This window comes from Macaca nemestrina, chromosome 11 (genome assembly GCF_043159975.1).
Source record: "Macaca nemestrina isolate mMacNem1 chromosome 11, mMacNem.hap1, whole genome shotgun sequence".
NCBI lineage: Eukaryota > Metazoa > Chordata > Mammalia > Primates > Cercopithecidae > Macaca > Macaca nemestrina.
Window position 1 is genome coordinate 95,485,857 of NC_092135.1, and position 15,031 is coordinate 95,500,887.

Here is a 15,031-nt window from a genome sequence, read left to right on the forward strand (position 1 = left end):
GGGGAAATGGCATCTGTGAGTGCAGCTTCAGCAGACTTAAATGTTCCTGCCTGCCAGCTCTGAAGAGAGCAATGGATCTCCCAGCACAGTGCTCGAGCTCTGCTAAGGGACAGAATGCCTCCTCAAGTGAGTCCCTGACACCTGTGCCTCCTGACTGGGAGACACCTCCCAGCAGGGGTTGACAGACACCTCATACAGGAGAGCGCCAGTTGGCATCTGGTGGGTGTCCCTCTGGGATGAAGCTTCCAGAGGAAGGAGCAGGCTGCAATCTTTGCTGTTCTGCAACTTCTGCTGGTGGTACCCAGGCAAAGGGTCTGGGGTGGGCCTCCAACAAAATCCAGAAGACCTGCAGCAGAGGGGCCTGACTCTTAGAGGGAAAACTAACAAACAGAAAGCAATAACACCAACATCAACAAAAACGACATCCATGCAAAAACCCCATCCGAAGGTCATCAGCATCAAAGATCAAAGGTAGATAAATCCACAAAGATGAGGAAAAACCAGCACAAAAAGGTTGAAAATTCCAAAAACCAGAATGCCTCTTCCCCTTCAAAGGATCACAACTCCTCGCCAGCAAGGGAACAAAACTGGACAGAGAATGAGTTTGATGAATTGACAGAAGTAGGCTTCAGAGGGGGTTAATAAACTCTTCTGAGATAAAGGAGCATGTTCTAACCCAGTGCAAAGAGGCTAAGAACCTTGATAAAAGGTTACAGGAACTGCAAACTAGAATAACCAGTTTAGAGAAGAACATAAGTGATGTGATGGAACTGAAAAACACAGCATGAGAACTTTGTGAAGCATACACAAGTATCAATAGCCAAATTGATCAAGCAGAAGAAAGGATATCAGAGATGAAAGATTGGCTTAATTAAATAAAGTGTGAAGACAATATTACAGAAAAAAGAATGAAAAGGAATGAACAAAGCCTCTGAGAAATATGGGACTATGTGAAAAGACCAAACCTACATTTGATTGGTGTACCAAAAAGTGATGCGGGGAATGGAACCAAGCTGGAAATTATCCAACTTGGATATTACCCAGGAGAACTTCCTCAACCTAGCAAGACAGGCCAACATTCAGAAAATACAGAGACCACCACAAAGATACTCCTTGAGAAGAGCAATCCGAAGACACATAATCGTCAGATTCACCAAGGTTGAAATGAAGGAAAAAATGTTAAGAGCAGCTAGACAGAAAGGTCAGGTTATCCACAAAGGGAAGCCCACCAAACTAACAGCAGATCTCTCTGCAGAAACCCTACAAGCCAGAAGAGAGTAGGGGCCAATATTCAACATTCTTAAAGAAAAGAACTTTCAACCCAGATTTTCATATCCAGCCAAACTAAGCTTCATAAGTGAAGGGGAAATAAAATCCTTTACAGACAAGCAAATGCTGAGAGGCTTTGTCACCACCAGGCCTGCCTTCTAAGAGCTCCTGAAGGAAGCACTAAATATGGAAAGGAAAAACAAGTACCAGTGACTACAAAAACATACCAAAATGAAAAAACCATCAACACTATGAAGAAACTGCATCAACTAATGTGCAAAATAACCAGCTAGATTCATAATGACAGGATCAAATTCACACATAACAATATTAACTTTAAATTTACATGGCCTAAATGCCCCAATTAAAAGACATAGACTGGCAAATTGGATAAAGAGTCAAGACCCATTGGTGTGTTGTATTCAGGAGACCCATCTCATGTGCAAAGACACACATAGGCTCAAAATAAAGGGATGGAGGAATATTTACCAAGCAAATGGAAAGAAAAAAAAAAAAGCAGGGACTGCAATCCTAGTCTCTGATAAAACAGACTTTAAACCAACAAAGATCAAAAAGACAAAGAAGGGCATTACGTAATGGTAAAGGGATCAATGCAATGAGAAGAGCTAATTATCCTAAATCTATATATGCAGCCAATACAGGAGCACCCAGATTCATGAAGCAAGTTCTTAGAGACCTACAAAGAGATTTAGACTCCCACACAATAATAGTTGGAGACTTTAACACCCCACTGTCAATATTAGATCAACGAGACAGAAAATTAACAAGGATATTCAGGACTTGAACTCAGCTCTGGACCAAGCAGCCCTTATAGACATCTACAGAACTCTCCACCCCAAATCAACAGAATATACACTCTTCTCAGCACCACATAGCACTTATTGTAAAATTGACCACATAATTGGAAGTAAAACACTCCTCAGCAAATGCTAAAGAATGGAAATCATAACAAACAGTCTCTCAGACCACAGTGCAATCAAATTAGAATGCAGGATTAAGAAACTCACTCAAAACCACGCAACTACATGGAAACTGAACAATCTGCTCCTGAATGACTACTGGATAAATTACAAAATTAAGGCAGAAATAAATAGGTTATTTGAAACCAATGAGAACAAAGACGCAACGTACCAGAATCTCTGGGACACAGCTAAAGCAGTGTTTAGAGAGAAATTTATAGCACTAAATGCATGCAGGAGAAAGTGGGAAAGATCTAAAATTGACACCCTAACATCACAATTAAAAGAACTAGAGAAGCAAGAGCAAACAAATTCAAAAGCTAGCAGAAGACAAGAAATAACTAAGATTAGAGCAGAACTGAAGGAGACAGAGACACGAAAAACCCTTCAAAAAAATCAATGAATCCAAGAGCTTGTTTTTTGAAAAGATTAACAAAATAGATAGACCACTAGCCAGCCTAATAAAGAAGAAGAGAAGAATGAAATAGATACAATAAAAAATGAAAAAGGGGATATCACCACTGATCCCACAGAAATACAAACTATCATCAGAGAATACTATAAACACCTCTACAAAAATAAACTAGAAAATCTGGAAGAAATGGATAAATTCCTAGACACATACACCCTCCCTCCCAAGACTAAACCAGGAACAAGTCAAATCCTTGAATAGACCAATAACAAGTTCTGAAATTGAGGCAGTAATTATTAGCCTACTAAACAAAAAAGTCCAGGACCAGACAGATTCACAGCCAAATTCTACCAGAGGTACAAAGAGGAGCTAGTACCATTCCTTCTGAAACTATTCCAAACAATAGAAAAAGAGGGACTCCTTCCTAACTCATTGTATGAGGCTAGCGTCATCCTAATACCAAAACCTGCCAGAAACACAACAAAAAAAGAAAATTTCAGGCCAACATCCCTGATGAACATTGATGCGAAAATCCTCAATAAAATACTGGCAAACTGAATCCAGCAGCACATCAAATATCTTATCCAGCACCATCAAGTTGGTTTCATCCCTGGGATGGAAGGCTGGTTCAACATATGCAAATCAGTAAATGTAACCCATCACATAAACAGAACCAACAACAAAAACCACATAATTGTCTCAATAGACGCAGAAAAAGCCTTCAAAAAAATTCAACACCATTTCAGGCTAAAAACACTTAATAAACTAGGTATTGACGGAACATATCTCAAAATAATAAGAGCTATTTATGACAAACCCATAGCCAATATCATACTGAATGAGCAAAAGCTGGAAGCATTCCCTTTGAAAACTGGCACAAATCAAGGATGCCCTCTCTCATCACTCCTATTCAACATAGTATTGGACGCTCTGGCCAGGGCAATCAGGCAAGAGAAAGAAATAAAGGGTATTCTTCAATTAGGAAAAGAGGAGGTCAAATTGTCTCTGTTTGCAGATGACATGATTGTATATTTAGAAAACTCCATCATCTCAGCCCAAAAGCTCCTTAAGCTGATAAGCAACTTCAGCAAAGTCTCAAGATACAAAATCAATGTGCAAAAATCACAAGCATTCCTATACACCAATAACAGACAAACAGAGAGCCAAATCGTGAGTGAACTCCCATTCATAATTGCCACAAAGAGAATAAAATACCTAGGAATCCAACTTACAAGGGATGTGAAGGACCTCTTCAAGGAGAACTACAAACCACTGCTCAAGGAAATAAGAGAGGACACAAACAAATGGAAAAACATTCCATGATCATGGGTAGGAAGAATCAATATCATGAAAATGGTCATACTGCCCAAAGTAATTTATAGATTCAATGTTATTCCTGTCAAGCTACCATTGACTTTCTTCACAGAATTAGAAAAAACTAGTTTAAATTTCATATGGAACCAAAAAAGAGACCGTATAGCCAAGACAATCCTAAGCAGAAAGAACAAAGCTGGAGGCATTATGCTACCTGACTTCAAACTATACTATAAGGCTACAGTAACCAAAACAGCATGGTACTGGTACTAAAACAGAGATATAGACCAATGGAACAGAGACCTCAGAAATAACATCACACATCTACAACCATATGATCTTTGACAAACCTGACAAAAATAAGCAATGGGGAAATGATTCCCTGTTTAATAAATGATGTTGAGAAAACTGGCTAGCCATATGCACAAAACTAAAACTGGACCTCTTCCTTACAACTTATACAAAAATTAACTCAAGATGGATTAATGACTTAAATGTAAGAATTAAAACCATAAAAACCACAGAAGAAAACCTAGGTAATACCATTCAGGACATAGGCATGACTAAAACACTAAAAGCAATGGCAACAAAAGCCAAAATTGACAAATGGTGTCTAATTAAACTAAAGAGCTTCTGCACAGCAAAAGAAACTATCATCAGAGTGAACAGGCAACCTACGCAATGGGAGAAAATTTTTGCCATCTATCCATCTGACAACAGGCTAATATCTAGAATCTACATGGAACTTAAACAAATTTACAAGAAAAAAAAACCCCATCAAAAAGTGGGTGAAGGATATGAATAGACACTTCTCAAAAGAAGACATTTATGTGGCCAACAAACGTATGAAAAAAAGCTCATTATCACTGGTCATTAGAGAAATGCAAATCAAAACCACAAGGAGATACCATCTCATGTCAGTTAGCATGGCGATCATTAAAAAGTCAGGAAACAACAGATGCTGGAGAGGATGTGGAGAAATAGGAATGCTTTTACACTGTTGGTGGGAGTGTAAATTAGTTCAACCATTGTGGAAAACAGTGTGGCGATTCCTCAAGGATCTAGAACCAGAAATACCATTTGACCCAGCAATCCCATTACTGGATATATATCAAAAGGTTTATAAATCATTCTTCTATAAAGACACATGCACATGTATGTTTATTGCAGCACTATTTACAATAGCAAAGACTTGGAACCAACCCAAATGCCCATCAATGATAGACTGGATAAAGAAAATGTGACACATATACTATGGAATACTCTGCAGCCATAAAAAAGAATGAATTCATGTCCTTTGCAGGGACATGGATGAAGCTGGAAACCATTATTTTCAGCAAACACAAGAACAGAAAACCAAACACTGCATGCTCTCACTCATAAGTGGGAGTTGAACAATGAGAACACATGGACATAGGGAGGGGAACATCACACACCAGGGCCTATTGGTGGGGGGAGGCAAGGGGAGGGATAGCATTAGGAGAAATACCTAATGTAGATGATGGGTTGATGGGTGCAGTAAACCACCATGGCACATGCATACCTATGTAACAAATCTGCACGTTCTGCATATGTATACCAGATCACGAAGTATAATAACAAAAAAATGGTCCTGGGAAAACTGTGTAGCCATGTATAGAAAATTGAAACTGGACCCCTTCCTTACACCTTATACAAAGATTAACTCAAGATGGATTAAAGACTTAAGTGTAAAACCCAAAACTACCAAAACCATAGAAGGACTGGGTGTGGTGGCTCATGCCTGTAATCCGAGCACTTTGGGAGGCCGAGGTGGGCAGATCACGAGGTCAGGAGATCGAGACCATCCTGGCTAACATGGTGAAACCCCGTCTCTACTAAAAATAAGAAAAAATTAGCTGGCTGGGCGAGGTGGCACGTGCCTGTAGTTCCAGCTACTCAGGAGGCTGAGGCAGGAGAATCGCTCGAACCTGGGAGGTGGAGGTTGCAGTGAGATGAGATCACGCCATTGCACTTTAGTCTGGGTGATGGAGCGAGACTCCGTCTCAAAAAAAAAAAAAAAAAAAAGAGAAACCAAAACAAACAAACAAACACACACACACACAGACACACACAAACCATAGAAGAAAATATAGGCAATACCATTCATTCAGGACTTAGGCACAGGCAAAGACTTCATGATGAAAACATCAAAAGCAATTGCAACTAAAGCAAAAATTGACAAATGGGTTTTAATTAACTAAAGAGCTTCTGCTCAACAAAAGAAATTATCATCAGCGTCAACAGACAACCTACAGAATGGGAGAAAATTTTTGCAATCTATCCATCTGACAAAAGTCCAACATCCAGAATGTACAAGGAACTTAAACAAATTCACAAGAAAAAAAAAAAGAACCTCGTTAAAAAGTTGGCAAAGGACATGAACAGACACTTCTCAAAAAAGACATTTATCCAGCCAACAAACATAAAAAAAGCTCAACATCACTGATCATTGGAGAAATGCTAATCAATACCACAATGAGATGCCATCTCATACCAGTCAGAATGGCGATTATTAAAAAGTCAAGAAACAACAGATGCTGGTGAGGCTGTGGAGAAATAGGAATGCTTTTTTACACTGTTGGTGGAAATGTAAATTTAGTTCAACCATTGTGGAAGACAGTGTGGTGATTCCTCAAAGACCTAGAGGCAGAAATATGATTTGACCCAGCAATCCCATTACTGGGTATATACCTAAAGAAATATAAATCATTTTATTATAAAGATATATGCATGTATATGTTCATTGCAGCACAATTCACAATAGCAAAGACATGGAATCGACACAAACGCTCATCTGTGATAGACTGGATAAAGAAAATATGGTACATATACACCATGGAATGCTATGCAGCCATAAAAAGGAACGAGATCATGTCCTTTGCTGGGAGGAGCTGGAAGCCATTATCCTCAGCAAACTAACATAGGAACAGAAAACGAAACACCGCACATTCTCACTTGTAAGTGGAAGCTGAACAATGAGAACACATGGACACAGGGAGGGGAACAACACACAGTGGGACCTGTTGGGGGCTGGGGAAGGGAGAGCATCAGGAAAAATAGCTAATGCGTGCCAGGCTTAACACCTAGGGGATGGGCTAATAGATGCAGAAAACCAACATGGCACAGGTTTACCTAGGTAATAAACCTGCACATCCTACACATATATACTGGAACTTAAAATAATATAAAATAAATAAAATATAAAATAAAACATACCATGCACAGTTCCTGGCACACAGATGGTGAAGCTATAAGTAATGGATCAGAAATATAATTTAAAGATGCTGAAGAGGATATTAAAATTTGTAATTATAAATTTAATTTACATTTTTGTAGGAAGAATTTTTTTAGAGATTTTTTTCTTCTTCATCTTAATTATATGCTTTTGACTATTAGAATGTTAGTAACAATACAGATTGACAGGCAAAATGAGAATGCAGGGTATTTGGAATTTTACTATGTCAAAAAGATCAAATCAAAGATTAGCATAGTGGAGTGAATGGTTGATTTGGGGAACGGTTCAGAACTAGTTAGTGAAAAAGTCTAAGATGATGCATTCTTAGATATAAGAAAGGGGAAGAGATTTGAATAAATCAACAAAACAGAAGATGAAGCAGTTTCAATGAGGGTCGTGAACAAATTTAAAAAAGAGAAAAAGAAATAAATATTAACATGAGGTAGTTATAGATCAATTACTTTAAGACTAATACATACCTCTGGAACTGAAGTTTCCATCAGAGACAGTGGAGGAGGAACACATCCACCATCCTGTGCAATTTCCACTGGTTGATAAATAACCTCAGAAGGTTGCAGGTATAAGAAGGGAGCAGAAGAGGCAGGAGGCTAAAACACAAAACCACATTTCTAATTCAAATACGATTACTTATCTCTGTTAAACCAAATGACTTAGCCAACAGATGAGAGAAGTATTTGCTTTATATTTTACTAAATTTTTTTTTAGGAATAGCACAGAAGTATCTCAGCAATGGATCAGAAACTAATCTGTTATAAATTCCAATTGTGTAGATGTAAATAATCTTATCACTGGTAAGCACTAAAACTTCTTAATGACTCAGAACCTCATATATAAATCCAGATAATAATTATGGTTATATTAATATCACCAGTAAAGTTTGTAATAAAGTGACCTATGGTATTTAAATTGACATAAATGTCTGCTCTCAGCTCTGTGACTTCTAAAGGAAGTGGGAAAATGTCATTAAACAATTTTTTGGTGAAGTACTGTTTGTCACCAAAAGTTGGAAAATAGAATACTTATTTAGGAACGGAATAAGAACTGAAGCCAAATCCAAGTGAAGCTAGAAAAATGCTAAATTTTCAAATAATACTAATAGTAAAAAAGAGTAAGTTTTCATGTTTATACAGTACACATTTATAAAATGCTTTCACTTATGCATTATCATTTGATATTCACAAAAATCATATAAGGAAACTTACACAGGTATAGTATCATTACATACATTTTTACAAATGAAGAAACTGAAAACAAACTGCCAAAAGAATGTTAATAAATAGAGGAAGGTCTCAAATCTAGTTCTCCTGACTTTAGTATTCATGCAGTCATCACAAGAATATAACGAAAGAAGGATTTAAAATTATATATTGAAAGTTAACATTTACCTGAGGAACACTCCACTGCCACTGTCCTGGTAAATACTGTGCGGTGGCCTAAAATTAAATAAAAGAAAAGAAAAACCCACTCAGATTATAAATAAGGGTTAAAACTAGATATCTACAGGCAAAAATATGAAGTTGAACCCTCACACCATACACAAAAATCAACTAAAGCCATATACAAAAATTAACTCAAAATGGACCAGAGACTTAAATGTAAGAGCTAAAATTATAAAACTCTTAGAAAAAAACATAGATGTAAATGTCTTGACCTTGAATTAGGAAATGTTTGTAAAATTATGATTCCAAAAGCACAAACAACAAAGCAACAACAAAAAATAGTTAAATTTGATTTCATCAAAACTTTTGTGCAAGTGAAAATACAACCCACAGGATGAGAGAAAATATGGAACTTATATCAAGAATGTATAAAGAACGCTTACAACTTAATAATCAAAAGGCAAGTAACCCAACTTAAAAATAGGTAAATGATATGAATAGACTTTTCTCCAAAGAAGATATGCATATGGCCAATAAACACAAGAAATAACGCTCGACACCACTAGCCTTCAGGGAAATACAAATCAAAACCATAATACAACCATAATACACTTCATACCCACTAGGATGGCTTTAATCAAAAAAGTAGATCATAAGTGTTGATGGGCATGTGGAGAAATTAGAACCCCCATAATCTGCTGGTGGGAATGTAAAATGGTGCACCCCTTTAGGAAAATAAATACTTCCTTAAAAGGTTAAACAGAATTACCATATGACCCAGCAATTCCACCCTAGTTACAAGACCTAACAGAATTAACAATATATATTCACATAAAATTTGTATGTGAATGTCCATCGCAGCATTATTTATAACAGTCAAAAAGTAGAAATAACTCAAGCGTCCATCATCTGATGAATGGATAAACAAAATGTGGTACAGTGTATCCATACAATGGGATATTATTATTTGAGAATGAAGTACTAAGACATGCGATGTCTCATTTATCATGACACAGATAAATCTTGAAATCATTATGCTAAATGAAAGAAGCCAGTCACAAAAGACCACATATTGTATGATTGTTTTTATAGGATATATCCAGAATAGGCAAATCTAGAAAAACAGGTAAGTAGATTACTGGTTGCCTAGGGCTAGGATAAGGGGAAAAAGAAGAGTAACTGCCAACTACTCAACTCGTCTACTGTAGCACAAAAACAGCCATAGACAATAAGTAAACAAAAGTGGCTGTGTTCCAATAATGCTTTATTTACAAAAGCAGGCTGCTGCTAGAGTTTGTTCTGCAAGCCATAGTCTGATGACCCCGCTATAGACCAAAATGGTCTGTCATTATAGTTCACTTATCCCCAGTTTCTCACTAGAATTAATGAAGAGTGCTGGTTAACTGAAAGAGGATGTCATAATATATAATAAACCACAATATATTATTTACTTTAATATAAATTATGTTAAATATAATATAGCCAGAAACTGACGTATGTTAACATTAAAAAACCAGCTTGCAGTCCAATACCTGTATCTTACTTTGGGAATTATTGCTGAAGACTTTTTAGATTAAATGTTAGCCAGGGGAGCAAAACTGACCTCATTACATTTGGTAAAAGGAAGCAAAGAGTCCATCTTCTTGTATGATATTGTTTAGTTCCCTCGTGAAAAAAGAGAGGCATGATGTCAGCAAGATGGCTGACCAGAGATGCCTGGTATTCATTTTCCACTGGCTCCCCATCCCGCCACAAGAAAGGACTAAGGCAATGAATAAACAGCTACAATTTGATAGGAGCATTAAAGGGAGAGTGCTAGACTGCAGCAGGGGAGTGGAGACACACCTGTGGTGACTGCAAATCCAGGAGCACAGCATGGAGCCACTCAGCCTCTGCAACCCCTTCTCTTTTGCTAAGATTGGATCTGCCTGGAGTCCTGCAATTTCTTATTGCAGGGAAAAGGTACACAGAAGATCCCCACCAGCCTGCATTGCTACTGCAAACACCCACACTCCTTGCAACAGGAGAATCCCATAGTCTCACAGTTTGAAGAGTTGCTGGGAATTCGTGGCTGCGTTGTCCCAAATTAGAAGTACAAAGTATGTACTCCTCACCCCCTCAATCCCATCCTGTGAGCCAAGCTGCTACAGTGTGACAGCATCTTGAGGCCACAGCCACCTCTGAAGTGCTCCCTCTTCTAGGGGGCCAATAGCTATTGCACGTCTCCAGCACTGGGGTTCCATTTTCATTCCGCCAAGTCCGTAGCAGTGGCTGAACACAACCCCAGCAGCATGGAACCTGAGGCTTAAGATTGGCCGTGATTCTGGCTCTGTACAGTACGGAAACCACCTTCTGTTGCCCTCACCTCCAGCTAGAGGAACAATTTGGCTGACCTGCCCAGGGTGAACCCACTCTTTAGCTGGTCAGGAGAGGTCCTCAAGCCTGGTAGCAGCTGACATGCTGCCGGGACGGAATGGTTACACACCTACATACAGGGCTGAGAAACAGCCCAGAGGTGCCTCATGCCCTGCAGACAAGCCCCTGACCTATCCTGTGCATATAATTAGAGCCCAAGAAATAGCTCTGGGGACTGCCACTGGCAGAAACGTCCCCAGGGGAGTGGAGTGGCTGTGTGTCCATGCCTCAGGCCTAAGAATTGGCCTCGTGCCCACCCCTCTAGCAGACACATCCCCAGGACAGCTGAGCAGCCTTGAACCTGTGTCCAAGGCCTGAGAAGAAGCCCCACAGGCTGCTTCCAGTGGGCATGATCCCAGGCCGACCAACAGCCCTGTGCCTGCATTCTGGGCCTATGGAACAGCCCTAACAGAAACGTTTCCAGGCCAGGTGATCCACCTTGTGCCTATGTCCCAGACTGGAGAAATAGCCCTGTGGGCCACCCCCAGCAGACATGCCCCCTGGACCAGCTGAGCAGTTGTGTACCTGCATCCCGAGCTGGAGGAACAGTCCCTGACAAACACGTCTCTAGCCAACTGAGCAGCCATGCAGCTGTGTCCACGGCCTGAGAAACAGTCCCATGGGTTGTCCCCAGCAGATGCACCCCCAGGTCAGCCAAGGAGCCATGTGCCTGCATACCCAACCCGAGAAACAGCCCCACAGGCTGCCTTTGGTGGGCACTCCCCAAGGCTGGCTGAGAAACTGCATGCCTGTGCTCTCAGCCAGAGTAACAGCCCTGTGGCCCCAAGCCAAGTGAGCCAGACTTACCATGTTCATGTACACAGCCCTGACCTGAGGAACAGCCCAGCAAGCCCAAGCCCCACCACCATTATCACAGACTCTCTTGTCCTAGGTCACTGAGAAACTTGCAAATACAACTAGAGAGTATTACAGCTTAAGAGACTACACAGAGACTACCCTACTATGTCCACCTAGAACCAAGGCCAATGCACCCCACTGAACCAACACCCCAAAATCCATTCACAGAAATAAGTCTTCCCCTATGAAACCTACTTCAAATTTGAAAAGGTGACTTTTGTACCAGATGTGTAGAAATCAATGTAGGGACACATCAACCATCAAGGAAACATGTTACCTCCAATAAAAATAGTAATTCTCTAGTAACAGACCCCAATCATAGGGAAATATTTGCATATATTTCATACTGCCAGAAAAAGAATTCAAAATAATAATTTTAAGGAAATTCAGCGAGATACAAGAGAACACAGACATACAATTCAACAAAATCAGGAAAACAACTCATAATTTGAATGAGAAATTTAACAAAGAGATAGATATCATAAAAAAACAACAGAAATCCTAGAGCTGAAGAATTCAATGAATGAAATAAAAATACAACTGAGATCTTCAACAATACACTAGACCAAGCAGAAGAAAGAATTTCTGAACTTGAAGACAGGTCTTTTGAAATAACACAGGCAGACAAAAAAAAAAAAGAAGAATGAAGAAAACCCACAGGATTTATAAGACACCATGAAGAGAATAAATATTCATTCATATAATGAGCATTTAAGAAGGAAAAGAGAAGGGAAAATGTGAGGACAACACATTTAATGAAATAATAGCAGAACATTTTCCAAGTCTTGGGAGAAGAGATGGATATCCAGGTCTGGGGAACTCAAAGAATCCTAGTAGATTCAATCTAACGGATCCTCTCAGAGGCACATTATAGTCAAATTGTTAAAAGTCAAAGAGAAAGAATTTTAAAAGCAGGAAGAAAAATGTGTCAAGTCACAATTAAAGGAATCCCCATTATACTAACAGTAGATTTCTTAGCAGAAATCTTACTGGGGAGAATGGATGATATATTTAGATACATTCAAAATACTGAAGGAAAAAAACCCTGCCAGCCAAGAATATTAGACCCAGTAAAGCTATCTTTTAGAAATGAAGGAGAAATACACTCTTTTACACGGCCAGGTGTGGTGGCTCACACTTGTAATCCCAGTGCTTTGGGAGACTAAGGCAGGAAGATTACTTGAGCCCAGGAATTTGAGACCAGCCTGGGCAACATAGCAAGACCCTATCTCTTAAAAAAAATTAGCAGGCATGGCACATGCCTGTAGTCTCAGCTGTGTGGCAGGCTAAGGTGGGAGGGATTACTTGAGCTTACGAGTTTGACGCTGCAGTGAGCTATGATCATGCCACTACACTCTGTCTCTTAAAAAAACCAACTCTTTCATAGACAAGCAAAAACTGAGAGAATTTATCACCACTAGATTGGCCTTACAAAAAAAATATTCAAGGGGGTCTTACATCAGGAAGTGAAAGGATGATAACAACCCTCATGAAACATGCAAAACTATAAAATTCACTGGGACAGTCATTACACAAAGGACAAAGAGAAGAAAAGAATCAAATCTTATAATTACAGAGAACCCAGCCACAAAAAATCACCAAAAAGAGAAGGAACAAGGAACAAAAGATATGCAAAATAACCAGAAAACAATAAATAAAATGACAGGATGTCCTCACCTGTCAATAACAGCCCTGAATTCAAATGGGTTAAATTCTCCATTTAAAAGATAGAGACTGGGTGAATAGATTAAAAAAAGAATGCTACCTAAAAGAAACTCACCTTACTTGTAAAGACACACCTAGGCTGAAAGTGAAGGGATAGAAAGACATGTTCTATGCAAATGGAAACCAAAGCAGGCAGGAATAGCTATACTTATATCAGACAAAACCGACTTCAAGTTAAAAGCTTTAAAAAGAGACAAAGAAGGACATTTATATAATAATAAAGGGATCAATTCCACAAGAGAATATAACAATGTAAATACATATGTACCCAACACAAAGCACCCAGATATATAAAGCAAGTCTTATTTGATCTAAAGAGAGAGGGAGAAACCCCAATAAAATAGTGGTTGGGGACTTCAACACCCCACTCTCAGCATTGGACAGATTATCTAGAAAGAAAATAAACAGGCTGGGCACAGTGGCTCAGGCCTGTAATCCCAGCACTTTGGGAGGCCAAGGTGGGCAGATCATGAGTTCAAGAGTTCAAGACCAGCGTGACCAACATGGTGAAACCCCATCTCTACTAAAAACACAAAAATTAGCCTGGCGTGGTGGCGTGCACCTGTAATCCCAGCTACTCAGGAGGCTGAGGCAGGAGAATTGCTTGAACCTGGGAGGCAGAGGTTGCAGTGATCCGAGATCATGCCATTGCACTCTAGCCTGCGTGACAAGAGTGAGACTCTTTCTCAAAACAAAACAAAAAACAAAAAACAAAAACAAAAACAAACCAAAAAAAAACCCAAAAACAAAGAAACATGGATTTAAACTGCACCATAGGCCAAACAGACCTAACAGCTATTTAGAGAACATTTAACTGAACAGTTGCAGAATATACTTTCTTTTCATCAGCATATAAAACATTCTCCAGAATTACCATATTTTAGGAAACAAAACAAGTCTCAAAAAATTAAAAAAAACTGAAATTATATCAAGTATCTCATCTGACACAATAGAATAAAAGAAGACATCAATAAGAAGAAAAACATTCAAAACTATACAAATTCATGGAAATTAAGCAACATACTGCTGAATGACCAGTGGGTGAAGGAAGAAATTAAGAATGAAAACAGAAACACAACATACGGAAACCTATGGGACACAACAGTAGCAGTATTAAGAGGCAAATTTATAGCAATGAATGCTTACATCAAAAAATTAGAAATATTTCAAATAAACACCCTTACAATGTACCTCTAAGAATTATAAGAGCAAGAACAAGCTAAACCCAAAATTAGTAGAAGAAAAGAAATAATAATAATTAGGGCAGAAATAAACAATGTTGAGACTACATAACAATACAAAAGATTAACAAAACAAAAGGTTGACTTTTTAAAAAGATAAAATCGACAAACCATTAGTTAGTCTAAGAAAAAAAAAGAAAGTAGATCCAAATAAATAAAAT

At 38.7% G+C, this 15,031-nt stretch overlaps 1 protein-coding gene across 4 annotated transcripts in view; it reads right to left on the reverse strand.

Annotated features, from left to right (window-relative positions):
• The window catches only part of LOC105468143 (boule homolog, RNA binding protein), a 60,375-nt gene that overhangs the window by 20,353 nt on the left and 24,991 nt on the right, over nucleotides 1–15,031 (reverse strand). For 3 of the 4 annotated variants that reach the window (XM_011718182.2, XM_011718184.2, XM_071073139.1), the window contains 2 exons: nucleotides 8,638–8,685; nucleotides 7,711–7,839 (listed from right to left, as the gene is read on the reverse strand). In XM_011718182.2, coding sequence (XP_011716484.1) covers nucleotides 7,711–7,839; nucleotides 8,638–8,685 — 177 coding nt within the window. Of the gene's footprint in view, nucleotides 1–7,212; nucleotides 7,245–7,710; nucleotides 7,840–8,637; nucleotides 8,686–15,031 lie in introns of all 4 variants that reach the window. The other variant, XM_011718183.2, reaches the window with a different exon arrangement.